This window comes from Adiantum capillus-veneris, chromosome 29 (genome assembly GCF_014529385.1).
Source record: "Adiantum capillus-veneris isolate H3 chromosome 29, ASM1452938v2, whole genome shotgun sequence".
Lineage (NCBI taxonomy): Eukaryota > Viridiplantae > Streptophyta > Polypodiopsida > Polypodiales > Pteridaceae > Adiantum > Adiantum capillus-veneris.
This window is the reverse complement of record NC_140959.1, coordinates 55,196,942-55,224,321: the sequence shown is the minus strand read 5'-3', so window position 1 is coordinate 55,224,321 and position 27,380 is coordinate 55,196,942. Positions and strand designations below refer to the sequence as shown.

At 44.3% G+C, this 27,380-nt stretch overlaps 1 protein-coding gene across 1 annotated transcript in view; it reads right to left on the bottom strand.

Moving 5' to 3' along the window:
• The window catches only part of LOC147419220 (sequence-specific DNA binding transcription factor), a 60,606-nt gene extending 33,599 nt beyond the window's left edge, over positions 1-27,007 (bottom strand). Inside the window, exons 1-3 of the mRNA XM_086505512.1 lie at positions 26,814-27,007; positions 26,544-26,718; positions 1,137-1,266 (exon numbers count right to left, since the gene is read on the bottom strand). Of these exons, the coding sequence (XP_086361638.1) occupies positions 1,137-1,266; positions 26,544-26,677 (264 nt within the window). The 5' untranslated portion in view covers positions 26,678-26,718; positions 26,814-27,007. The remainder of the gene's footprint in view (positions 1-1,136; positions 1,267-26,543; positions 26,719-26,813) is intronic.
• Between the last annotated feature and the right edge of the window lie 373 nt (positions 27,008-27,380).

Here is a 27,380-nt window from a genome sequence, read left to right as displayed (position 1 = left end):
AAGACTACGAAGCCGCTTCAAGTGGTGTCCCCTACACTGCACGGAAGAGGCCATCAACGCAACCTAATGCTCCGAGTGTCCAAGCACCAAACAAGGTGGCAAGGGCAGCAGCCAGCTCTGCTGGAGACGCAGCACACCATAGCATGCATCGCGAGGCAAAAGCCACCCAAGCTGGCCGAAATCTGAGATAGATAGTAGAGCAAGTAGTAGGAAATGAAGGAGAGTTGTAGCAGTGAGGAGCTTCACCATCTTTGAGCTGCAAGTTCTGACAATGAGCGGGCTCGGGGAAGGAAGCAAAGGCAAAAGGAATGGCTAAGAACCAGTAGATTCAGAGCAAGCGGGCAGGTAAATTGCAAAGCAACATGCACCATAGAGCTCTCTCTCTCTCTCTCATTATTGCCTAAAAGGGGTGGTAATACTTCATATCAACAAATGCTAGCACAAACAAGCGAGCATGCACACAAACACATGGGGCAAAAGCAAATCAAATACAAGTTCTTGTGTGTTTGGTCTCTCTCATTGTGGCTATCATTATCACTACGTGTTTGCAATCTTGCCAATTGAAGGTGTTTTCTGTATAATTTTGGATCTCTCTATCAAGTCTCTAAAGCCTTAGACCGCATCTTCAGTGATGCCCAACAAATGCTCAATGATGCCTCCATCCTAGTGAATCTGAAGTTCACTCCATCTCATCAATTCCCTCACCCATGAAAACCCTTGAGAGGACAAAGCAAAAACCCCTTATGCACATCGAATCAATTCTTTGTCAAGGCTGCTCATCAAAGTACCCTCATGGCAGGGGTGATGTAGCCCATTGAGCACATTTAAAACTAATAGAATGAGTTTTTTGCACCAATCTTAAAAAAAGAAGACTTCTCAACAAAGCTAAAGACTAAAAAAGTGAAAACTCGACACTTCTCCAGTAGTTTAGAGTGCAGCCAAACTACTTCAAGTGGTAAAGCATGAGAACAAGACATTTAAGGCACTAAATAAAAATTAAAAATGAATGACAAACGGTCTTGAATCCTGCTCTATAATGATCATTCGTACATAAGCGCCTTCCAGATCAATAAACCCTTTAAATATTTGTAAACAAAAGACGATGAACTTTGAACCCATACTATGTAAAGGCTTACCTCTAGGCAGATCTTTTCTTGGTCATCAGTGCCAAAGGCAGCAATCAGATCTTTCGATTTGGCTAGAACACCTTTAGATACATTCGTGTAAACTGTATGAGATTGCAACACTTCGTCAATGTCCTTCTCGCTGGAGATTAACAACAAACATAGGTTATTGTCCAATTCAAGAGCAAACAAATCTTTCGCTCAAGCGAAAAAACAAGGCTTAAAACAAGTGGCAATGAAGTGTGAATTAAGCTTATCTAGATTTAGTTAGATGCCCTAGCAAGCAAGTGTCAACAAAACAGTTTAGATGTCTACTTTTTCATTTGACTAAGCCAAAATGATGGTACATGAGATTACTAAGTGAATCATTTATATACCTAAATGAATCCAGGAAGAGCCCAAATTCACCTATGAAGGAAAGTGCACCTATAGACTCCCGGTAGTCACCCATAACACTATAACCATCAATTTCATCATGCATAGTACTTGACTAAATACAACATCACCCCACTAACATCATCAATGCCCAATAGCATGTGCTCCCAACACAACCAACACCATATGCGCACACATAAAGTTCAGTGTATTGAGTTTCTATCACGACTCTAGAGATCAAGGGTAGACTCCGCCATCTTTTGAGGGTCAAGGGCCTTCAAATATGTGAGCCAGGGTCTCTCTCTGGCATTCCAATTGCAGGAAACAGAGTAGAGCACCCAGCAGTTGTACCTTTTTAAAGCAATATAAAGAAATATTGAAAGGGGCGCCATGGTTCGCGGCCAATGCAATCTGGGAGTGGAACTCTTCCACTCCGTGTCTCGCATGGATTCTCTCTCTCTCTCTCTCTCTCTCTCTCTCTCTCTCTCTCTCTCTTAGTTAGTTGTTTTGAAGTGCTAAAAGTTTGTTCCAGTTTGTTCTTTTTAGTTGGCACGTGGTGCCCGCCCGTTACAATTGGAAGAATAAGTAGAACCCGTAACAAATTTTCACACTTCAAAAATCCTTTGTTTTTTCCTTGCATTATTGAATGCAACTTTGTATTATTGATGGTTCCTTTAGAACTTGAGAAAGAGAGATAGACAAAGAGAGAGAGTGTGTGTGTGTGGAGAGCCTCGGCCCCTTTGGCTCCCTGCTCCTTCTCCCACCCTCGGCTAACCCTCTCTTGTCTGCTCTTGACGTCCTCTACATCCCCTCAGCTTTTCCATGCTCGTCCAGAAAATATCCACTCATTGGCATGCTGATTAACTCTCCAACCTTTTGGCCTCCCCTTGGGAGTGATTCGAGGCCTCCTTCCCGTAGGCTTGGTCCTTCCGATTTCCCCCCCTTTTTCATCCCCTGAGCTAGACCTTGGGGGCTTGATGCCCCTCGCCTGGCATGCCTTGTCTCTTACGAGCTTCTCAGCCAACTCGATCAGCCCTAAATGCGCGAGCTCCATCATCGTCTAACATTCTCTCCCCCTTCAACAAGATCATTGTCCTCAATGAGTAATGTAGGAAAGAGTTGACGAACGAAGTCCTCTTGTTCCCAAGTAGCATCAGAGTGGAAGACCTTTTCCACAATCGAGGTGGATGATCCTGCAATGTGGCTAGAGGGTATAATGTAATTGATGGAATTCTTCTTTTAAAGAAATCAGTAGAGTATGACCATAATTCACACAAGATACTAGAAGAGAGAAACCGTTGAGAAACCATATCCTAGGAGATTCTTTGGATGACAATGAAGATGCAAAGTAGGATGATGAGGATGATGAGAGCAACGAGCAGCTGATGCATCATGATTCATGACTCATGCTTATGATTCATGAACTTCCATTGGCAGCCAGCCTTAGTCTTTTTGCTATTTAGTTTATGTTTAGTGTTCACTTCACTATCTAGTATCTAGTAGTACGCTTGCAGCTTCATGCTTCATGTTTGTAGTCTGGACTTTCGAATTTCTCATTTTGTATTCAGCAGCCAACCAGTTCCATGCTTTCGAGTTATGGTTATGATTCATGAATCTACTAACTAGTTTCGACTCTCAATTTGAGACTCCACTCTAGTTGTGGTTTTGGTTTTGTAATGGTGTAAGTTGTAACTGTGTAACACTAGAAGTCTGAGCATTTTGAAGTAAATTGTCATCACTTAGCTTTCAGGTGTTGCCAGTTGAAACTTGGGAGTCTAAATTGTAACCGTGTAACACTAGAAGTCTGAGCCTTCTAATGCTCATAGCTTTAAGGTGTTAGCCAATTGGAACTTGGGAGTCTAAATTTCTACTATCGAGAGTATATGTTTCTTGTCTTTCAGTTTATTTTGCAATGTGCACATACTGGCTAGCCTCAGCCATCAACGTTGTAAGTTGTAACTTGTTTACTTTCAGGTTCTAGCCTTCTAAAATGTAGTTTATTTTCCCAAGTCCTCTTTGATGGGAATATTTTTTCATACCATCGCTAATGAGAATCTAGTTTTGTATATTCCCTCTACCTCCACAGTTCTTTTACTTTGCCATCACCACCACCTACGCCCACACCCTATCCATGGTTACTTCCCCCACTATCTTCCATCCATGTTACATGCAAGAGCTTATGGATCATGGAGAAGTTGGCTGCAAGATGATGGCTAAAAAGCTCACTCTTCCCCATGATCTCTCGTCTGCCAAAATTGGTCTTCATCTTTCTACACCTACTCCTCTTGTCCTTGTTCTTGCTTCTACCTCACCTACTCGAACTAATTGACAAGCTTCCAACACTTGAATGAACGAATGACAAAGAAAGTTCATAGATAGAATTCTTTTTCTCACCATAATTAGTTACAAGATAGAACTGCAACAGGATGACCATGTTGTTGTAACATTACGCCAATGGCAATATTACATGTGCTTTTCTCAAAGTATACCGGTCCTACTAAAGAGCACACAAGGCACTTTTCACAAATTTTGAAGAACCTTTGTGCTCCGACCCCGAATCTAGACTTGGGGTGTCCAAGTTTGTTACAGTGGTATCAAAGCATCAGGCGTGTGCTTTTCTCAAAGCATACCGGTCCTACTAAAGAGCACACAAGGCACTTGTCACAAATTTTGAAGAACCTTTGTGCTCCGACCCCGAATCTAGACTTGGGGTGTCCAAGTTTGCTACAGTGGTATCGGAGCATCATGCGTGTGCTTTTCTCAAAGCATATCGGTCCTACTAAAGAGCACACAAGGCACTTTTCACAAAGTTTGAAGAACCTTTGTGCTCTGGACCCGAATCTAGACTTGCGGTGTCCAAGTTTTTTACAGTGGTATCAAAGCATCAATCGTGTGCTTTTCTCAAAGCATACCGGTCCTACTAAAGAGCACACAAGGCACTTTACACAAATTTTGAAGAACCTTTGTGCTCCAACCCCGAACCTAGACTTGGGGTGTCCAAGTTTGTTATAGTGGTATCAAAGCATCAGGCGTGTGCTTTCTCAAAGCATACCGGTCCTACTAAAGAGCAAACAAGGCACTTTTCACAAATTTTGAAGAACCTTTGTGCTCCGACCCCGAATCTAGACTTGGGGTGTCCAAGTTTGTTACAGTGGTATCAGAGCATCAGGCGTGTGCTTTTCTCAAAGCATACCGGTCCTACTCAAGAGCATATGTCACAAACTGTTGACGTGTCAAAGACATGAATAATGGAGCCAACTTACAGATCCCGGCCGAGGGGCCTAAACCCTAAGAAGAACAAATAACAGAAGAAGAAGTTCTACCAACTTATGGGGACCCCGTTCGATGGGGCCCCAAGTGACATAAAGAATTAAAATACAGCAGGACACACACACACACACACACAAAATTTGATGACGTGGCAGTTGTACTGAATACCCTGATTTTTCGCTGACTGATGACGTGGCAGGCTATACGGATTTACGCGTTTTGCGTTGACTGTTGACGTGGCAACTGTACGGAATTCCGAATTTTATGTCAGCAGCTTTTGAGTTTGACGGCTTTTCATATAATTAGCTTTTCATAGGCCAAGGGCCTTTAAATATGTGCTAAGGGCTCATTCTCTGGTATGCTTCCTGGACAAGGTGGAGTCTGGAGTTCCGGCTTGTACTCTGTTGATGCAATATAAAGAAATACCGCAAGGGGCGCCAAGGTTTGGGGCCAATACTCTTTGGGGTGAAATTCCGCCACTCTGTGTCGCGTGTCTCTCTCTCATTCAGTTCAGATGTTACTGTAGTGCGAGCCCGTCCTGTGACAGTGGTATCAGAGCATCAGGCGTGTGCTTTTCTAAAAGCATGCCGTTCCTACAAAAGCGCAGTGTCACGTGACACATCCAACCCTATGTGTTCATGGACAAGCTACAGTACGTCAAGGGTTCCGTCAGTCCAGCCAGTCTAGATTAGAAGTGATCTAGCACTTCTGTGAGTCTATTCGTAGACCGTGCATGCCCAGTCACTTAGTGTAGATGCATATCCTCTGCTTGCACACAACATGATCATAAGCATTCCCATCAGAATCCATCGGAATCAGTTAGGTGATTTTTCCAGTGACTTTAGCCTATTTTCCCTATTTTTGACATTTTTCACTTATTAATTTAAGTGACTTTTGTTGAAAACTAAGTAGGGCAAATTGGGTAAGTTAATATATAAGTAAAACCCAAGTTAGCACTAAATGGCACAAGAGACAACAGGAGCCAAGCTCAGCAGGCAACTTCTCAACAAGACCAAGCCTTGGTGGACTTTCCCTCCAAGCAGCAGATCCCCCTTCCACTAGCGTTTTTGGAACTGCACCAGCCTGGCGTTTTTGCATCATCATCGCCACAGCAGGTTCCAGACCCTAGCCTTTTGCATCAGTTTGCCATCGCCAAAAGACCACAGAAGCTAGCGTTTTTGTTCCCCCATCAGCCTAGCATTTTTGTTCCTCGTGAACCTAGCGTTTTTGAAGAGCTACAAATGCAGCGATTTGCAGCAGTAGAAGACCTTCAAGTTCAGCCCTAAAGAAATAGCAGATTCAGCCGGAAGGACCCTCAGTTTTCAGCCCTTAAGAACCTCAGTTTTCAACCCTAAGCCTGCAGATTTTCAGCGACAAAGACCCACAGAAAACAGCCCCCAAATCAGCGTTTTTGGACTAGTTGCAGATTTCAGCCCATAGCGTTTTTGGACAGCAATAGGAAGATTGCAGATTTCAGCCCTAGTGTCGTCGTCGTCATCACCGTCATCATCGTCGACATAGCTTATACTTGCATCAGTCTCATGCCAGATTCTGCAATCATAAGTAGACCACTCTCGCCCACGAGAGTGGGGCCTTCGGAGGAGGGTTTTACAACGTCTCTGGTGTCGTATTCTCTTCTCTCTCTATCTCTCAGTCTCATTCACTTGCACGCACAATGTCCATTCACTTTGTTTGTGATCATAGCATTCTCTCATTAAGAATGGAAGGCTCTACCTTCCATAAGAACAAAAGGAACCTTGAGCACAGTTCGGAGCACTCATCTTGAGCAAAGCGCAACATTCATTCCGTTGCACCTAACATTGGTCTCACAGCTTTGGCAATGTTCTGTATCACTCAAGGAAAGAACCACAAGAATCACAAGAACTTTATTTGCTTGTTGCGGTCGCACGAACCCAAGTTCGCTTGGGTGTGTCGATTCCTAATCGTGTTTTTGAAGAGTGACAGGAATCCCAAGAAAGAAGGGCTTGTCCAGCCTCCCCTTGTGTCTCTTTTCACTCATTGAGAGCGGACCGTGCACTTGACGGCCGGCCAATCAACGTGAGGTGGGAAAAAGCAACCTTGGTGTGAGCGCAAGGCCACCAAGGGGTGCGCCCGCGGAAAAGAGTAGAACTCGGGTGAAGAGAAGATCCTTCTCAAACACAGTTTGCAAGCGAAAAAAAGAAGACCCTCAAGAACCCAAGAACCCAAGTTCCTCATGAACTTAAGAACCCAAGACCCCCAAGAACCCAAGTTCCTCGTGAACTTAAGAACCCACAACAACCCAAGACTTCAGTGGATGGTCATCACTCGAAGCGGAATAGATACTTCGCTTGGAGGTGATGAGCATGAGAGGAGGCGAAGAAGAATTTTCCCCACTAGGAGGTTTTTCCGACCCTCCCCCTTCCCCATCTATGTCAAGGATTGCACTAACTACTATGGAGGAGTTGAAGCAGTTGTTTATTGAAGCAGTTGTTTAGAGCGCGAAGCAAGAGAAGCAGAAAGAAAGGCCTACGAAGAAGAAATGGCAGCCATAGAGCGTAAGTATGACTTGGAAGCCAAAGAAAGTCAAGCACAATTTGATCGCGAGAACCAAGCAATAAAAGAGAAGGGTGACCAAAACATGAAAGAGTTGTTGCGACTCTTTTCTCAAGTTCAAGCACAGATGCAAGAGATTCGGGAAACGTAGACTCTCTCGGTCTCTTCTTCTCCACAGCATGCTACACAGGATTTGAATGACAATGATTTGCATGATGATTTGAATGACAATGATAAGCATACTGATTTGCATAATGATTTGAATGCCAATGATTTGCATGAGGATTTGGATGACCCGGACAAGCATGATGATCAAGATGTGTTTTCTCACAAGCATGATGATTTGCATGAAGATGATGTGATTGTTCACAAGGATGATGTGTTAGTTGATGCTTTTTCTAGCGAAACTAACCTCGTTACAGATTCGATCAATCACGAAGGATCGATCTTGGCTTTCGAGTCAAGGTCCAAAGAACCCCCATAGGACGATGCGATCGTTCTTTAGTCATCGTCTTTATGTGATCCCTTTTCCTAGGCATGACATATTGTACGTTGAGCACGTTTCACTCATGAATGAGCACGGATGTATGCGGATTGTTCATGAAAAGCTGACAGATATGCATTCAAGGAAGTCACCTTCCGTGTCTCTTCCTTGGCACGACACAATTGCAGAAAGAGCACATGAGAGTATGAGCACCAAGCATGGGCATTTCCGTTGTGAATTGCCACAGTTGATTGCTCTAGATCAAAAGAGAAAGATTCGATCTCATTGTTTGTGTGTGTGTGGTGAACGGTTTGACACTCCGTCTCTTTGTTCATCTACATTGCATGCACAGTCTTTGAGGAAGACAAGATTGTTTCCACTCACTTTATATGGAATGGGTATGTTCATGTTTTTGTGTTGGAAGTGGTTTCAGGAATTTTCAGCCATGGAGATTCTTGAGGAAGAAATGACTCTTGACAAAGTTGAAGCATTGAAGGTGTAACAAACTTGGACACTCCAAGTCAAGAATCAACCGCGACAACACCAAATAACCACTTCAAAACAATTCACAGATCACAATAGATTTGCACTGGCCCGGCGGAGTTCCGTGCCTAGAGATATTGGCCCCAAAGACTGGCGCCCCTTTCGGTATTTCTTTTTGTATTAATCAATCATCAAAGTACAAGAGAGCGGTTAGGGTTTCACTCTCAGACTCTGCGTCCAGATGCTCTGAGAAGTGAGGCCCTCACCACTAATTTAAAGGTTACAAGGGATGCCCAAAAGCAGAGCCCCAAAAGCTTTTAAAATCAAAAGCATCAGTTCTCTCTCTCTCTTAGAGAGTCTTTTCTCTTTTTTTTTTATAAAAAAAAAGCAAAAGCAAAATTCGCGTCGCTCATCATTTTCCAAAAAAAAAATTCTTTTTTTTTTTTTTTAATAATCCGCCTCCGCGATTTCCGGAATTTAGGGTTTTTGGCAAAAATTAGGGTTTGCAGGAATTTTAGGGTTTCTGGCAGAAATTAGGGTTTCTGTTGTCCGCCACGTCATCACTTTGTGACATACCCCCCTCTTGAAAGCATTGTAATCGACCGCGATTACGCCTGCAAAACCGACAAAAGCCATAAACCGTCTTAGCAGACACTGACTGTTAGTACCTACGTACTAGGAACACACATCTAGCACATGTACAAAATCGACAGTCACATCACACGACATCACAGGACATCACCAGACATCACAGGACATCACCAGACATCACAGGACATCACATGACATTCAACATTCATTCGGATCTTAGACCATGATTTATCGGCAATGTAGCTAGCAATCACATCTAGGTCCAATCGGGACCTCATCGATGTCCGATTGACTAACCCCTATTGCAACCATGTCTATTCGAGATCAATCAGACCAAAATGCTGCAGTCATTTCGGCTATCAGTTCCTGCACTCACAAGAAGTCAAGAACAAATCAGTATCATAATCAGGAATTCCATTTCATAAAGTCATCCAGCAGAATACTGTCAGCTCTCAGTATCCCTGAAGCTCAAAGAGACATCAGTGACTTTAGTATCAAAATCGAGGCATCTGTTGACAAAGGAGTGGAGCGACTCCCCTCTTGTGCATCCCACTGCACCAGATCTTCGGCCAAGCTGAGTTTCTGGGTTCCGTTTGGAGTAGACTATGCTAAACCAAAACATCGAGGTAAAGTTTCACAATCCGAGGAGTATCTGCTAGGTCCTCCTCCTCCATCCACTTCGCATCAAATGCAGGAAAGTTCTTGAACTTAACCAAGAACCGCCTTCGGACTTTACCTTTCTTCGTATCATTATGTGCCAAAATCTGTTCAGGAACAAGGATCTCCTCGTTTTCTTCCACTTCGGGTTGCTCATCAGGCTCCCCATCATCAGGCACATCACCTTTAAAAGGTTTCAAGAGATTCACATGAAATGCATTGTGAATCCTCCAAGTATCTGGCAGTTTCAATCGGAAGGAGACTTCATTTATCTTTTCAGTAATCTGGAAAGGGCCGTAGTATCGCATACTAAGCTTTGGAAAAAGCCTCTCCTTTCCCTTTTTCTTTCTTAGGCGTGCCTTCTCAAAAGTAAGAGCACCCAATCATCCTCCTTCAGTTTCCAGTCGCGACGATGGCGATCCGCTGCCTTTTTCTGTCGTTCTTGAGACTTCTGTAAAGTCTCGCGAACCTTGGCAAAAGCCGTATCCAAATCTCGCGAATATTCATCCGCTTCAAATTTCTAATCTTTCGTGCTCAGGAAGGATGGAACCTTCGTAGCAGTTTCAACAATCTCTCATGGCGTCTTCCCCGTCGAAGAGTGTGTCGTGTTATTGTAGGCAAATTCCACCAAAGGTAAGTTCTTTTCCCATTGAGTCTTCTGATGCGAGATACAAGACTTCAATAAATCTAAAATCACTGAATTGGCAATCTCAGATTGCCCGTCAGTCTGCAAGTGGAACGATGACGAGAACTGCAACCGCGTGCCAATGTTCTCCCAAATTGCCTTCCAAAACAAACTCATAAATCTAGGGTCTCTGTCGGAGACAATCGTCTCAGGCGTGCCATGTAATCGGAAAATCATCATGATCATTCTGTATTCTCGGGAGATCAAAAAAAATGAAATCCATTTCAATATTTTCCCAGGGGCGGGTGGGTATGGGTAAAGGCTGTAACAATCCCTGTGCCTTATGCCTGTCAAACTTGACCTTCTAGCATACCAAGCAACTGCGCACAAACTCTTCCACATCCTTCTTCAGTCTCCGCCAAAAGAAATCTCTCTCTACCCCTTTCATGGTGGTAGCAATGCTGCGGTGACCCGTAAAAGGTGGACAGTGGCAATCAGTCATAACCTTTTCCCTCAACGGCTATGTAACGCACAACATAGTCTTTTTCATCAAGTAGCCTTCCCGAAGGGAGTATCCAGCTACTGTCTCCCCATCCCGTATCCGTGTGAAAATATCTGCAAAATCTGTATCTGTGGCACACTGATCGACCATATCCTCGAAGCTCCTATGATGTATCGCGGAAATAGCCAGAACCAACGGTTTCTGAGACAAAGCATCTGCCACCACATTCTTCTGTCCCTGCACATGGACAATCTGGAAGTGAAACTGTGACAAGATGTTCGCCCACCGCATCTGCTTTTCCGAAAGCTGCTTCTGTGACAAGAAGTAGCGCAAACTCTGATGGTCTGTAAAGACAATAAAATCCGCTCCGAGTAGGTAATGCCGCCACTGAGTAAGAGCATGGATAACCGCCAAAAGCTCTTTCTCATAAATCTGTGCTGTCATCTCCGGCCTAGAGAACAAACGGCTCTCGTAAGCTATGACATGGCCTTCTTGCATCAAGACCGCACCCAGACTACGACCACAAGCATCACAATATACTTCGAATGACTTCTGCAAGTCCGGCAAAGTCAAAATAGGTCCCGTAGTCAATTTCTCTTTCAATGTCTGAAAGGCAGTCACCTCTGTGGGTCCCCACGAAAAAGGTACTCCTTTCTGTGTCAAGATATGCAAAGGGGAAGCAACCTCTGCAAACTTTCGTATGAACCGCCTGTAGTATGAACATAGTCCCAAGAAGCTTCTAACTTCATGGACATTCCTCAAATCGGGCCAATCACGGATAGTCTCTATCTTGGCCGGGTCCATTTGCACTCCTGTTGTGTTGCTGACACAATGTGTCCCAAAAAGTGTATCCATGGTAGGAAAAAATTCACTTTTCTTTGCATTAATCACTAGCGTGTGATCTCGTAATGCCTAAAAGACTTGAAGCAGATGATCTCTGTGTTCTGCCTCATTCTTCTAGAAAACAATGATGTCGTCAAAGAAAGTGCCAACAAATAGCCTGTACTCTCGAAAAATCCTGTCCATCATCCGGTTAAATGTCGCAGGAGCATTGGTTAAGCCAAAAGGCATCACCAAAAACTCAAATAACCCAAAAGTCGTCCGAAAAGCTGTCTTGTAGACATCTCCTGGCGCTATCCTGATCTGATGATATCCACTCTTCAAGTCAATCCTGCTAAAGCACGAGGATCCCTGTAACCTGTCGAGTATATCATCGATCCTAGGAATCGGAAATCTGTTCTTGATGGTGATTTCGTTGAGAGTGCTATAATCGATGCACATTCTCCAAGATCTGTCTTTCTTCAAAATCAACAACACTGGAGAGCAATACGGTGAAGTACTAAGCTGGACAAGACCCTTTTCCAAGAGGTCTTTCACTGAGTTCATAATCTTTTCATTCTGTACTCGGCTCACACAATAAGGTGGCCGATTCGGTGGTGTGCTTCCAGATATCAGATCAATGGTATGATCTTCAGGCCCTCTCAAAAGCAATCGGCATGAGCGTGGAGAAAAAAATCTTGGCGTTCTTTTCTTCAGGTCAAAACATATTCAACTTTTATCCATCGTTCAGTTCTCCCAAAAGAATGAGTAAGAAAACTGAAGTTCATCAAGTACAATCTCTAAGCCCTTCATTTATCAAAGTCGCTTTCTCGGCCCGGTAGTCAACCACGGCGTAGTTCTTGTGGTACCAAGGGATCCCGAGTAGAACGTCACTCACGTGCCCTGAACACCCCTGTCATTGCAAACGAAGTTTGCCAATGCTCGGTGTAATGGCAACATCCCATCCGGGTGCCAGTCGAACTACCTCCGCCAGTGGCGTCAGTCTGTCGGGCGCAGTTCCAAATTGAGCCGCCAATTCCAAGTGAAAAGAAGTTGGCCTTGGCTCCTTCAAAAGAGCTTCTTGATCCTTCACTTTGCCCCAAAAAAAAAACGGCAAAGTTTGTACTTTCATTCATTTGATTCGGTGCAAGTCCCACGCCATGTGGTACCAGTTCTGCTTTTCTATCTGCCTTTTCTGCCACATTCCTCAGCTGCTCTCGAACTCTCAGACCTGTCGTCGTCTTTATCATTCTGTTCTTTCTGTGCCTTATCAGGGCACTTTGCGGAAATATGTCCATGTTTCCCGCATCCAAAGCACTTCCCCTCTCTGATGAAGCGAGCTCTCTCCTCAGGAGTAAGCTTGGGTCGTGCATCCTTTTTTTTTCTCTGGGTTGCTCTTTTTCATTCTACTTTCATTCCCAGAAGTCTGTTTGGCTCGTTGTGTCATGGCCTCATCTGTGGGGTAGGTCAGACTGCCAGAGTGAATGGCAAAGCCCCGCTTCACATGACTCATCAACTCCTGAATAGAAGCTGACTTCTGTTCCAAGCAGTGATCTCGGATCTCTGTAGGTAGACCCAAGGTAAACCGCTCAATTTGTTCTCTGAACGAGATCTTCTTGAATGAAGAGGCGGGTAGAAAAGAGCTCCAGAATCTTTCACAATAAGAATTCACTGTATCGCTCTTGGTCATCCGGAGATGGTTCCAAGCAGCTCGTATATCTCGCTCAAACTCTTGAGTCAACCAAGAAGAAATAAAAAGCCTCTTGAATTTCAGCCATGTAACTGGCACAGTCTTGCTTAATAGAAGCGTGGACCACCAAGTACGAGCATTCCCCTCAGAGTAAGAGGCAGCTCTCCGAATCTTGGAGTGCTCTGAATAGCGTCCTCCCGCGAAAGCGATGTCAAACTGCTGTATAAGAGACAAAGCCTTCGAAGCATCTGAGTATCCTGAAAAGTATCAAACTTGATCGAGTGGCCACCTTCCTTAAACTCTCGGACTTTCTTGCTGTTATCTTCGAGAAAGTCATACTGGTTGGCTTTGTAAAAATTCTTCTTGTTCGCATAAAACTTTCCGTCATCGGAATCTGAGCTGTCTGTAGACGAGTCCTCAGTAGAACTGTCAGTCTCTGGGCGAGATGTAGCCTTCTTTGCCTTTTTCTTGCCCTTTCCGAAGCTTTGTGTCTTGCTTCGCTTTTTGCTTTTTCTGTCTTCTTCGCTCTAATCCGAGGAGCTAGAAGAACTGTCAGAAGAAGAAGAAGAAGAACTGGGTACTCCTTCAAATCGAACACGCTTCTTCCGTTTCTTTGCCTTGTCAAATGTCAACCGACGACCCAAATATCCCGGGAAGTCAGTGCCTTTCTTCTGCTTTTCGCTGTGCTTTTTGTCTTTCTTTTGCACGTCGAAAAGCTGAGCAATCCGTGCATCAACCACGTTCTCCAGTTTCTGCTCCGTATATTTTCTTGGAGGCAGAAGGTTTCTTGAGAGCGGGTTTCGGGAGTGGTGTTGTGGTTCTCTGCCACTTCATCTGTACCTCTTCCAAAGAGGTCTGGTTCATATATTTTGCCATCTTCGGGTCCTTGGCAAAATTGAGCATCATCTTTGTTGCATCGCCGATCAACTGGCGACGCTCTATCTCTCGCCGCTCCGCCTAAGTAGGCCAAGGCGGGCCATACTCTTTGTCTGAATCTTCGTTGTGATCCCAACCCGCATCTCGAGATGCAGAGGGAGTCGACTGATCATTGCCTGAAGCCATAGGTGCCGCGGAAAAAAAATTCGGGGATCGGATTTCCCGTAGAAGAGAAATCGGCCGTGCTCTGATACCACTGTAACAAACTTGGACACTCCAAGTCAAGAATCAACCGCGACAGCACCAAATAACCACTTCAAAACAATTCACAGATCACAATAGATTTGCACTGGCCCGGCGGAGTTCCGTGCCTAGAGATATTGGCCCCAAAGACTGGCGCCCCTTTCGGTATTTCTTTTTGTATTAATCAATCATCAAAGTACAAGAGAGCGGTTAGGGTTTCACTCTCAGACTCTGCGTCCAGATGCTCTGAGAAGTGAGGCCCTCACCACTAATTTAAAGGTTACAAGGGATGCCCAAAAGCAGAGCCCCAAAAGCTTTTAAAATCAAAAGCATCAGTTCTCTCTCTCTCTTAGAGAGTCTTTTCTCTTTTTTTTTTATAAAAAAAAAAGCAAAAGCAAAATTCGCGTCGCTCATCATTTTCCAAAAACAAAAAAATTCTTTTTTTTTTTTTTTTAATAATCCGCCTCCGCGATTTCCGGAATTTAGGGTTTTTGGCAAAAATTAGGGTTTGCAGGAATTTTAGGGTTTCTGGCAGAAATTAGGGTTTCTGCTGTCCGCCACGTCATCACTTTGTGACAGAAGGAGCCACAAAAGACTTTGTGTCACTTTCGGCGCAGCCCAAAGAAGCAAGCTTAGCAGACCTTTATGAAGTTCAAGTACCGCACGACCCACACATCAGAGTGGGCCGAGGAAGAGTCCCTTCCAAGATTCCGGATGCTATTGGCGATCTCCCTCGACGCCATTCGGTTCGGTACCAGTAGCTCACTTTGAAAAGGAGGAGATGTCACGTGACACATCCAACCCTGTGTCCGTGGACAAGCTACAGTACGACAAGGGTTCCGTCAGTCCAGTCAGTCTAGATTAGAAGTGATCTAGCACTTCTGTGAGTCTATTCGTAGACCGTGCATGCCCAGTCACTTAGTGTAGATGCATATCCTCTGGTTGCACACAGCATGATCAGAAGCATTCCCTTCAGAATCAGTTAGGGGATTTTTCCAGTGACTTTAGCCTATTTTTCCTATTTTTGACATTTTTCACTTATTAATTTAAGTGACTTTTGTTGAAAACTGAGTAGGGCAAATTGGGTAAGTTAATATATAAGCAAACCCAAGTTAGCACTAAATGGCACAAGAGACAACAGGAGCCAAGCTCAGCAAGCAACTTCTCAGCAAGACCAAGCCTTGGTGGACCTTCCCTCCAAGTAGCAGATCCCCCTTCCACTAGCGTTTTTGGAACTGCACCAGCCTGGCGTTTTTGCATCATCATCGCCACAGCAGGTTCCAGACCCTAGCATTTTGCATCAGTTTGCCATCGCCAGAAGACCACAGGAGCTAGCGTTTTTGTTCCTCATGAACCTAGCATTTTTGAAGAGCTACAAATGCAGCGATTTGCAGCAATAGAAGACCTTCAAGTTCAGCCCTAAAGAAGTAGCAAATTCAGCCAGAAGGACCCTCAGTTTCAGCCCTAAACCTGCAGATTTTCAGCGACAAAGACCCATAGAAAACAGCCCCCAAATCAGCGTTTTTGGACTAGTCGCAGATTTCAACCCATAGCGTTTTTGGACAGCAGTAGGAAGATTGCAAATTTCAGCCCTAGTGTCGTCGTCGTCATCGTCGACATAGCTTAGACTTGCATCAGTCTCATGCATACCATTTGTACCAGATTGTGCAATCATAAGTAGACCACTCTCACCGACGAGAGTGGGGCCTTCGGAGGAGGGTTTTACCTCGTCTCTGGTGTCGTATTCTCTTCTCTCTCTATCTCTCAGTCTCATTCACTTGCACGCACAATGTCCATTCACTTTGTTTGTGATCATAGCATCTCTCATTAAGAATGGAAGGCTCTACCTTCCATAAGAACAAAAGGAACCTTGAGCACAATTCGGAGCACTCATCTTGAGCAAAGCGCAACATTCATTCCGCTGCACCTAACAAGCAGACAGAGCTATTGGAGTTTTTATTTCGGGTGACTGATGATTTGGCAGGCTGTACGGATTTTCGCGTTTTGCGATGACTGCTGACGTGGTAAATGTACGGAATTCCGGATTTTATGCTGGCAGCTTTTGAGTGTTGCTTTTGGACCAGAAGCTTTTGAGTTTGAAGGCTTTTCATGTAAACTGCTTTTCATAGGCCAAGGGCCTTTAAATATGTGCTAAGGGCTCAATCTCTGGCATGCTTCCTGGAGAAGGTGCAGAGTCTAGAGTTCCGACTTGTACTACGTTGATGAGATATAAAAAAAATATCGAAAGGGGCGCCAAGGTTTGGGGCCAATATTCTCTGGGTGCAATCCTGCCACTCCGTGTCGTGTGTCGTCTCTCTTTTTCAGTTCAATTGTTATTGAAGTGCTAAAAGTCTGTTCAGTCTGTTCTTTTCTATTAGCACGTGGTGCCCGTCTTGTGACAGTGGTATCAAAGCATCAGGCGTGTGCTTTTCTGAAAGCACACCAATCATACAAAAGAACAGACAGAGCTATTGGAGTTTTTACTTGAAGTATCTTCGGGTGACTGATGACGTGGCAGGCAGTGCTGATTTCTGCGTTTTGCGATGACTGCTGACGTGGAAACTGTACGGAATTCCGGATTTTACGCTGGCAGCTTTTGAGCATTGCTTTTGGACCAGAAGCTTTTCAGTTTTAAGGCTTTTCATGTAAACTGCTTTTCGTAGGCCAAGGGCCTTTAAATATGTGCTAAGGGCTCATTCTCTGGCATGCTTCCTGGAGAAAGTGCAGAGTCTGGAGTTCCGGCTTGTATTGTATTGATGCAATATAAAGAAATATCGAAAGGGGCACCAAGGTTTGGGGCCAATACTCTCTGAGGTGGAATTCCGCCACTCCGTGTCGCGTGTCGTCTCTCTTTAGGTTCAGTTGTTATTGAACTGCTAAAAGTTTATCCAGTCTGTTCTTTTCTATTGGCACGTGGTGCCCGTCCTGTGACAGTGGTATAAGAGCATCAGGCGTGTGCTTTTTTGAAAGCACACCGGTCCTACAAAAGAGCAAACAAAGCTATTGGAGTTTGTATTGGAAGTATGTTCGGGTGATTGATGACATGGCAAGCTGTACGGATTTCCGCATTTTGCGCCGATTGCTGACGTGGCAACTGTACGGAATTCCAGATTTTACGTTGGCAGCTTTTGAGCATTGCTTTTGAACCAGAAGCTTTTGAGTTTGAAGGCTTTTCATGTAAACTACTTTTCGTAGGCAAAGGGCCTTTAAATATGTGCTAAGGGCTCATTCTCCGGCTTGTACTATATTGATGCAATATAAAGAATTACCGAAAGGGACGCCAAGGTTTGGGGCCAATACTCTTTGGGGTGGAATTCTGCCACTCGGTGTCCCGTGTCGTCTCTCTCTTTCAATTCAATTGTTATTGAAGTGCTAAAAATTTGTTCAGTCTGTTCTTTTCTATTAGTAAGTGAGGCCCGTCCTGTGACAGTGGTATCAGAGCATCAAGCGTGTGCTTTTCTGAAAGGACACCGGTCCTACAAAAGAGCAGACAGAGCTATTGGAGTTTTTACTTGAAGTATCTTCGGGTGACTGATGACGTGCCAGGCTGTGCGGATTTGCGTTTTGCAATGACTGCTAACGTGGAAACTGTACAGAATTCCGGATTTTACGCTGGCAGCTTTTGAGCATTGCTTTTGGACAAGAAGCTTTTCAGTTTTAAGGCTTTTCATGTAAACTGCTTTTCGTAGGCCAAGGGCCTTTATATATGTGCTAAGGGCTCATTCTCTGGCATGCTTCCTGGAAAAGGTACAGAGTCTGGAGTTCCGGCTTGTACTGTGTTGATGCAATATAAAGAAATACCGAAAGGGGCACCAAGGTTTGGGGCCAATACTCTCTGGGTTGGAATTCCGCCACTCCGTGTGCTTTTCTGAAAGCACACTAGTCCTACAAAAGAGCAGACAGAGGTATTGGAATTTTTACTTGAAGTATCTTCGGGTGACTAATGACGTGGCAGTCTATTCGGATTTTCGCGTTTTGCGATGAACGCTGACGTTGCAAGTGTACAGAATTCCGGATTTTATACTAGCAGCTTTTGAGCTGACCCACCCCAGACTTACTAGCCACTCCCACCCTTACTTCATCGCGCATCGGGCGCGCTCCCGTCTTGATCCCTCTGTCTTACAAGGCATAAGCCATAAAGAACCCAATACATAGCATTCATGGATTCGGCAAAATATTTGCAGTTTCCGATCAACGAGCTTCATGACATTCTTTCGCGGCATCCTCAGCAGAATCTTCCGATGCTGCAAAGTTTTCAACAATTTTTGAACTACATGTTACCCCCTTTGATGCCCCAAGTGGTACCTCATCCTCCGGCATCAGAAAGTACGAGAGCTTCCAATCCGCAACCTTCCGAGCCGTCTGCTCGGATCGGGGGAGTTTTCAAGAATATGGTGCAACAATCTGACCTTGATCCAGTGCAACCGCCATTGCCTCCACCACCGCCACCACCACCAGGCTACAATGGTTGGAGCCCATATGGATACCCTTATTATCCATACCCAGGATATGCGCGTAGCAAACCCAAAGATTTCAAAGATGGCGGCACGACAGTCAAATTTTTCACTCTCTCTGGGGTGAAAGATCGCAAGAAAGCATTGCAATTCCTACAACAATTTGACAACATCTATGCTTTAGGGAATTATACAGAAAAATCCAAGATTTCTCGAGCAACGGGATTTCTTAAAGATAACGCTATGCAATGGTGGAGTTCAATTGCGACACAACCGCATGCTCCAAGGACTTGGCAAGCTTTGAAGACAGTTTTTGCACGTAGTTACATGACTTCTATGTTTGAAGTCCGGATTTTGGCAGAGTGGGGCAACTTGAAAATGCTTGCCACCGAAACCATGGACAAATATAACCAAAGGTTTCTCGACATGTACCTTCCGGTGTCCTTTAGATTTGTTCCCTTGGAGGCCCAATGCGAGCAATACACCATTGGCCTACCATCACCATTGCATTAATATTGTCTATCCAAGCAAGTCTCCACCATGCAAGAACTTATGGACCATGCCGCGGTCGGCTACAAACTGATGAAGGGAAAGCTAGAGTTTACCACAAAAGAATCTCCGGCCACTAACCACAACTCTCAACAACAACGAACAAATTCTCTCGAGTCTTGTGAAAATCAACTGCAAAGGCCTCGTTTGACGCCTCAACAACGAGACACCTTACTACAAGAAGGCCGATGCTTTGGATGCTTTCAAACAGAGCTTAATCATTCTAGTTGTCCCAAATGCATTGATAGACCAGAGGAGCCGACACCCGCACCAACGGTCGACAGAACCCAGCGCCACCTCCTGCTAAGAGAGCTACACCTGTTATTGGACTAGTTCTTGATATTTATGGCATACGCCTTGAGAGTACAAATGAATTGTGTCGAGCATATGGCAAAGTCAATGGCTTCAAAGCCCTTATTTTCTTTGACCCCGGAGCTACAGAGAACTTCATCCATCCAGAATTCTTAAAGCAGATGCACTTTGATTATGATGCAAAGGAGGGTGGAGAAATTGAAGCTGAGCTAGCCACGGGGCAAACTCAAGAAGTGGTACCGCTCATTGGTGCTCTTCCAGTGACTATTTAAGATTATCAAGGAAAAGCTAATTTCCACATCATGAAGTTGGGCAATTGCGACGTTCTCTTGGGCATGCCTTGACACGACAAGAATGATGCGCCTCTCCAGGTTTGGAACTGAACCATCACCGTGATGCAGAAGGACAAGCCAGTCGTCCTCAAAGTTCGGTTGTCCGAACAAAACCTCGAATGAACTCTCTATATAGCTAGAAAGTATTGTTTGAAAATTTGTTTGAAACGGATGGTATCTGTTTTGAACTTGTCTTGGTGCCGATTTGAATTGTTTGACTCTGGTTTTAATACTGGTTTCAATGGTTGGTGATTTTACTCCCAGGTGGAGTACTGAGAAATGATGATTGAAAAGTGTTGTTGTGACTCCCGGCCCGGACCTGAATGGTTATGCGAGAGGAGTATTAAGAAGTCTGAGCAGTGGTTACTCTCAACACCTCCAAACGACGCACGCTACAGTCTGGGGGGGCGTTTGGTTGTAAAAGGCCTCTATATCTCCCTGTCCGGACCTTTTTAGGTTATGCGGGAGGAGTGATGAGGGAGTCGTTGAATATCTCCCGGCCCGGACCTTTTTAGGTTATGCGGGAGAAGTGTTCATCGGCGGCTTTATGTTTCTATGTCTTGTAACATGCATATGTGAGCATTTGTGTTGCATTGTAATGTGCCAACCACTGAATATTCCTTATTGGATGAGATTGCCTAAGTATGTAATTTTAGTGCATCAAGACACCCGTGGAAGATCAATGCGGTATGGGTGTGATGGCTAATTTTACTACACCGGAATATCAAGAGTTCCGATCTGGCCGAAAGGAGAAGTCAACTCCTTGATCAAAAGAGCCGAAAAGAGAAGCTAACTCCTTAACAAAAATAGCAAACTGATTGTCCCTCGGAATGTCCCTCGGAAAAAATTTTGAGCTAACTTGAGTTGTTTTACAGATATGTTGTAATCGCGGACGCTTACTCTCTTTCAAGAAGGGGAGATGTCACAAACTGCTGACATGTCAAAGCCCTGAAGAATGGAGCCAACTTACAGATACCGGCCGAGGGGCCTAAACCCTAAGAAGAACAAGTAACAGAAGAAGAAGTCCTACCAACTTATGGGGACCCCGTCCGATGGGGCCCCAAGTTGGTAGGACACACATACACTGTCACAAGGACGTGGCAATTGTTAACTATGTCACGAGGACGTGGCAACTGCTAACTTTAGTTGTTGGTTTCTTTCTAATGATTTTTATTTTATTTTTGAGACCCTCTTTTTGAAGTTGCAAACGGTCGGACATGGTATGGCCAATGTGAACGGTAGTTTCACCCACAGACGGGAAGTGGTCGCATTGGAATTCGTGTAGTAAGAGGATGTCGAGGCTCAACTCACGGTCATGTAGTCCACCCGTCGCACTTAGCAAGTTGGTGGATACTAGGAAGTGAACTCAATAAAGGCACAAAGTCAAGGTGGGATCACCAAAGGAAAGTATTCGACAGTTGGGCCGCATTGCACTTTTGGATGCGGTCCCAATGAGGATAGTTGGTCATATGACCAATGGGAGTCCAACGGAAGCATCCCCTAAAATTCAGGGGACTACTATTTTGGGCCATGAAATGTGTTCGCGTCATTACCTCCGGAATGACAAGGGGAACATTTAATTGCTCTGCCGCAAGTCAACTGGGCAACCCGTCGGGAGATTTTTAAGCACCAACCCTGAAACAGGAAATTGCTTGTGATCGTGCCAAGTGGCGCATTTTAGTGCACTTTCCTCTTGCAAGAGAAGGTAGTGCTGAATTATAAGCTGGAAGGCTCATTTTGATGCTTCCTATCTCACAGGTTAAGAGCTATGGAGTGCTTTCTTTCCAGTCTATAGACAGTGTGGTGCTAGGAGTGATGACTTGCACACTACACACTGCTCTCTCTTTCCCTACATGCAGTTATGTGATGCCCCACAAGAGAGCTCTTCATTTGACTAATGTACAGTTGTGTAGTTTCATGCTTTTGTGTTGAGGCAAGAGCCTCCTTGAGCAGGAACAGGAGTAGCTAATTGCTACTCCAAAGCAAACACCGGTGAGGGTCATAACCTCACCAAACAGGTGTGTTTTCAGCGTTATGTATGCGTTGTAATTTGACGGTTTTTTAGACATATGGACGCAAGAACCCTTGGGAACAGTGCCCCACTAACAGACGACAATTCGGGGACTGTTTAGGGTTGAAAACAGGGCAAAATCCAATAAATACAGCGAGCTGAATTTACTCCGTTTGCAGAAAGCACTTCTGCTATCTGCTCCAAGACATGCATCAAAAAGGCATAATTGTGGGTATCCGGATTGTTTCTCAACTCAAAATACTCCACCCTCCAAGAAAGAAATCCTACAATGGTTACTTCTTTTCAATACACTGCGCCGCTTGAATGGCACACCTTGAGAGGTCCATACCCGCAACAGCTCACCATTAGCACCAACAAGGGCTGCAATGAGTTCCTCTCCCATTTTGGACTTGACTCTAGGCTAGCCGCTAGTCTTGCAAAATTACTGGTTTTCAGAGGCGCGTCACACTGAGAGGAACAACGGTGAGGATCTAGCTAGCACACAGTGAAGATTCTTTGGTTTGCCTTGGATGTCAGCAATCCATGGAGACCCAATGACATTGTCTATGCGATTTCCCACATGCTGAGCAATTCAGCTCAATATCCTTCAAGTTATGGCCTCCATTCTATCCAAGATTATCTTCACATGGGGGATTGTAGTGAAACCGATCGCTACCGTGAACACGAGCAAGGCTCAAAAATACAAACAAATACCTCTAGGGACGCTTGTTAGTGGCTTATGCTTCTAAGTGCGAACATCCGCCCCTTGGGTGTTTTCTACAGGTGTTCTCTTTCCGGTTGTTCTAGTCCTTGTCTGTTCTATAACTTGTTCTATCATCCATGTGTAAAAATGGCTTTGCGAGCCCATTCACTGAATCTGGCTACAACCAGCACACATGCTCTTTCCTTATAGCGTCTGGTTGCTAAAAGAAACCCAAAAGCAACTATTATTTTCATTTAAGTACTCCAAAAAGTAACTCTCCAATTCTAACCAGCATAGGGCTGGCCATCTGTTGTCACATGGGCATACCCATACACAGCCTTATCACCACTTTTTTTCGAGTTCCCTCTCACACTTTTATTTGTGTTTTACCATATGTGGGGTTGCCATGTCATAATTCAATGGCATACCCTTGGGTAAAAGAGAGTTTTCTCCCTCAATAACAAGTGCTTAATTCTGTAATCAAGGATGATTGCTTGGACAAATAAGTGATGGGCTTTATAGTTAGGGTCCCCTAAGTAGATCAGGTGGCCATTGCTTGGCTCTACGCCAGCATACTTAGCTATGAGATGAGTGTAGCTATGAGATGAGTGAGAGAGTTACCTAGCTCAAAAACAGAAGCAACAAGTTTGCTCAATTGCACGACGTTTTCTAGCACTTTCACTCTCTAGAGTGCAAATTCATATCTTGGAAAAATTTCCAAGTTGTCTTTGCTGACCCCTCGGATATGCTTTTTGAATCAACTCAAACAAAAGGCCATAGATGCATGAATGCGTTGATTGCTTTGTAAAACATGATCTGGAAAGAGAGATTGCTGGTGTTTTGGAAAACATGAGCTTTTCTGAAGGACCTCATAATGCTATTCTAGGTTGGACACATCCCTTGGTGTGTTCTTGCTCTCATTTTGTGTGCACATCTTCTAGCAAGAAACACAAGATTCCGCTACTACTTGAAATAATTGATAAGAATATACTTGTGACAGTATCCCATAAAAAAGATTAATGGGCAGATATATTGCGTTCACAGAAGATGCCTGACTTTATCTCTCTCTCTCTCTCTCTCTCTCTCTCTCTCTCTCTCTCTCTCTCTCTCTCTCTCATATCAGAAAGAAAACAATGGAGGCTTACACTCGAGAACCCATGAGAGCACTTTCTTCTTGAAGCAGGCAATCTCGAAGCGCATTCCGTGGCTCTTCAGGCATACGACGGCCACATTAGTGAGCCGCTTTTGACCGATGGGCTGCACAAGGGTTCGCGACATCTGCTTTCAGAAGCTTGCAATGTTGCGGCGTCTACGTCGAGCTGCCAAAAGATCGGCTTGGAGTTAGAGGAGAGGAGAATTTCTAACGCCAAACCTCTTATATATTTCGTAAAGTTAACTAGAGTGCTTTGTTAGCTGCATTTGTATTGAATTGAACTGCATTTTCTAGCACTTTCACTCTCTAGAGTGCAAATTCATATCTTGCAAAAATTTCCGAGTTGTCTTTGCTGACCCCTCGGATATGCTTTTTGAATCAACTCAAACAAAAGGCCATAGATGCATGAATGCCGTGATTGCTTTGTAAAACATGAGCTAGAAAGAGAGATTGCTGGTGTTTTGGAAGACATGAGCTTTTCAGAAGGACCTGACAATGCTATTTTAAGCTGGACACATCCCTTGGTGTGTTCTTGCTCTCATTTTGTTTGCACGTCTTCTAGCAAGAAACAAAAGATTCCGCTAGTACTTGAAATAATCGATAACAAAATACTTGTGACAGAGTCCCATAAAAAAAATAATGGGCAGATCGGCTTGGAGTTAGAGGAGAGGAGAATTTCTAACGCCTTACCTCTTATATATTTCGTAAAGTTAACTAGAGTGCTTCGTTAGCTACATTTGTATTGAATTGAAGTGAGTGCCAGGGTAAGAGAACGACAAGCCACATTCTCAAAACAGCCCTCATGCCCTATCGCATGTTCTTGGGGCTACAAAAACCAACTAGAAAAATCCAGGGATGCCCAAACACCCCCTCCCCTCTCAGCTCCTCAAAAGGAAGACAGACCTAGGAGCTAGAGTGAGCAATCTAGACCTATAAGGTCAGGGTCTCGTGGACGAGGATATCGACAATAAATCTCCAAGATCGAAAACATTATCCTACAATATACCATCCAATCGCAAAGATATCTAAGAAGTGTAAATGTTGTCCGCATAGGATGAACACAACTCGAACAAGAATCTCCTCAACTCAATCGTCTCATGAGTCACCGCACCACCGTTTGCAGAAAGCAGTTCTACTATCTGCTCTAAGACATACATCAAAAAGGCATAATTGTGGGTATCCGGATTGTTTCTCAACTCAAAATACTCCACCCTCCAAGAAAGAAATCCTACGGTGGTTCCTTCTTTTCAATACACTACACCGCTTGAATGGCACATCTTGATGCATAGGCAGAAGGTCCATACCAGCAACAGCTCACCATTAGCACCAGCAAGGGCTGTAATGAGTTCCTCTCCCTTTTTGGACTTGACTCTAGGCTAGCCACTAGTCTTGCAAAATTACTGGTTTTCAGAGGCTTGTCACACTGAGAGGAACAACAGTGAGGATCTAGCTAGCACACACAAAAGATCCTTTGGTTTGCCTTGGATGTCAGCAATCCATGGAGACCCAATGACATTGTCTATGCGATTTCCCACATGCTAAGCAATTCAGCTCAATATCCTTCAAGTTATGGCCTCCATTCTATCCAAGATTATCTTCGCGTGGGGGATTGTAGTGAAACCAATCGCTACCGTGAACACGAGCAAGGCTCAAAAATACAAACAAATACCGCTAGGGACGCTTGTTTAGTGGCTTATGCTTCTAAGAGCGAACATCCGCCCCTTGGGTGTTTTCTACAGGTGTTCTCTTTCCGGTTGTTCTAGTTCTTGTCTGTTCTATAACTTGTTATATCATCCATGTGTAAAAATGGCTTTGTGAGCCCACTCACTGAATCTGGCTACAACCAACACGCAGGCTCTTTCCTTATAGCACCTGGTTACTAAAAGAAACCTAAAAGCAACTATTATTTTCATTTAAGTACTCCAAAAAGTAGCAAAGGGCTTGCCACCTGTTGTCACATGGGCATACCCATACATAGCCTTATCACCACTTTTTTTCGAGTTTCCTCTCACACTTTTATTTGTGTTTTACCATAGTGGGGTTGCCATGTCATAATTCGATGGCATAACCTTGGGTAAAAGAGAGTTTTCTCCCTCAATAACAAGTGCTTAATTCTGTAATCAAGGATGATTGCTTCGACAAATAAGTGACGGGTTTTATAGTTAGGGTCCCCTAAGTAGATCAGGTGGCCACTGCTTGGCTGTACACCAACATACCTAGCTATGAGATGAATGAAAGAGTTACCTAGCTAAAAAACAGAAGAAAGAATTTTGCTCAATTGCACGCTGTTTTCTAGCACTTTCACTCTCTACAGTGCAAATTCATATCTTCGAAAAATTTCCAAGTTGTCTTTGCTGACCCCTCGGATATGCTTTGTGAATCAACTCAAACAAAAGGCCATAGATGCAGGAATGCGTTGATTGCTTTGTAAAACATGAGCTTGAAAGATTGTTGGTGTTTTGGAAGACGTGAGCTTTTCTGAAGGGCCTCATAATGCTATTTTGGGCTGGACACGTCCCTTGGTGTGTTCTTGCTCTCATTTTGTGTGCACATCTTCTCCCAAGAAACACAAGATTTCGCTAGTACTTGAAATGATCGATAACAAAATAGTTGTGATAGTATCCCATAAAAAAGATTAATGGGCAGATATATTGCGTTCACAGGAGATCCCTGATTGACTGACTGACTCTCTCTCTCTCTCTCTCTCTCTCTCTCCACAACCAAAAAAATCAGGAAGAAAACAATGGAGGCTTACACTCGAGAACGCCATGAGAGCACTTTATTCTTGAAGCAGGCAATCTCGAAGCGCATTCCGTGGCTCTTGAGGCGTACGACGGCCACATTAGTGAGCCGCTTCTGACCGATGGGTTGCACAAGGGTTCGCGACATCTGCTTTCAGAAGCTTGCAATGTTGCGGCGTCTACGTCGAGCTGCCAAAACATAGGCTTGGAGTTAGAGGAGAGGAGAATTTCTAACGCCTCACCTCTGGAGAAAAATGTTAAAAAAAACGAATCTCAGTTTATACCTCTGGTAGCGAAGAGCGAGGCGGTGCACGACAGCTGATGCGAGGCTAGAGGCAGCAAACCAAGAAAGCACGAGGCGGGAGGCTGCGCTCGTCCAAGACCCCAAGTGTCACGCGCAGGGAAGGCAAGGCCGAGCGTACAGGGATGACGTTATTTAAGGTAAGGTTTCACTACGTTAGCTGCATTTGTATAGAATTGAAGTGAGTCCCAAGGTAAGAGAACTAGAGTGCTTCGTTAGCTTGTATAACCGGAAGTGGATAACAAACCGGTATAAAAGTACAAGCCTTCAAGGCGATTGCAATTAGAGAGAACAAGCACTGAACAAGAGTATAGATCCGTAAAGAAGATTGTAGAAATGAAAGGTGTGTGTGTGTGTGTGTGTGTGAGAGAGAGAGAGAGAGTGCTTATTATTTGTTTTGCACAAATCTTGTTACGCCAAGTGAGTGTAAATTACTGAAACGATTTGATGAAAATAGTATGCCAAAAAGTTGATGAATTAAGAACGGAACTTTGAATGTAGCAGGCAATGACTTCTTTACAACATAATGGAGAAAACTTATGTGGAGAAG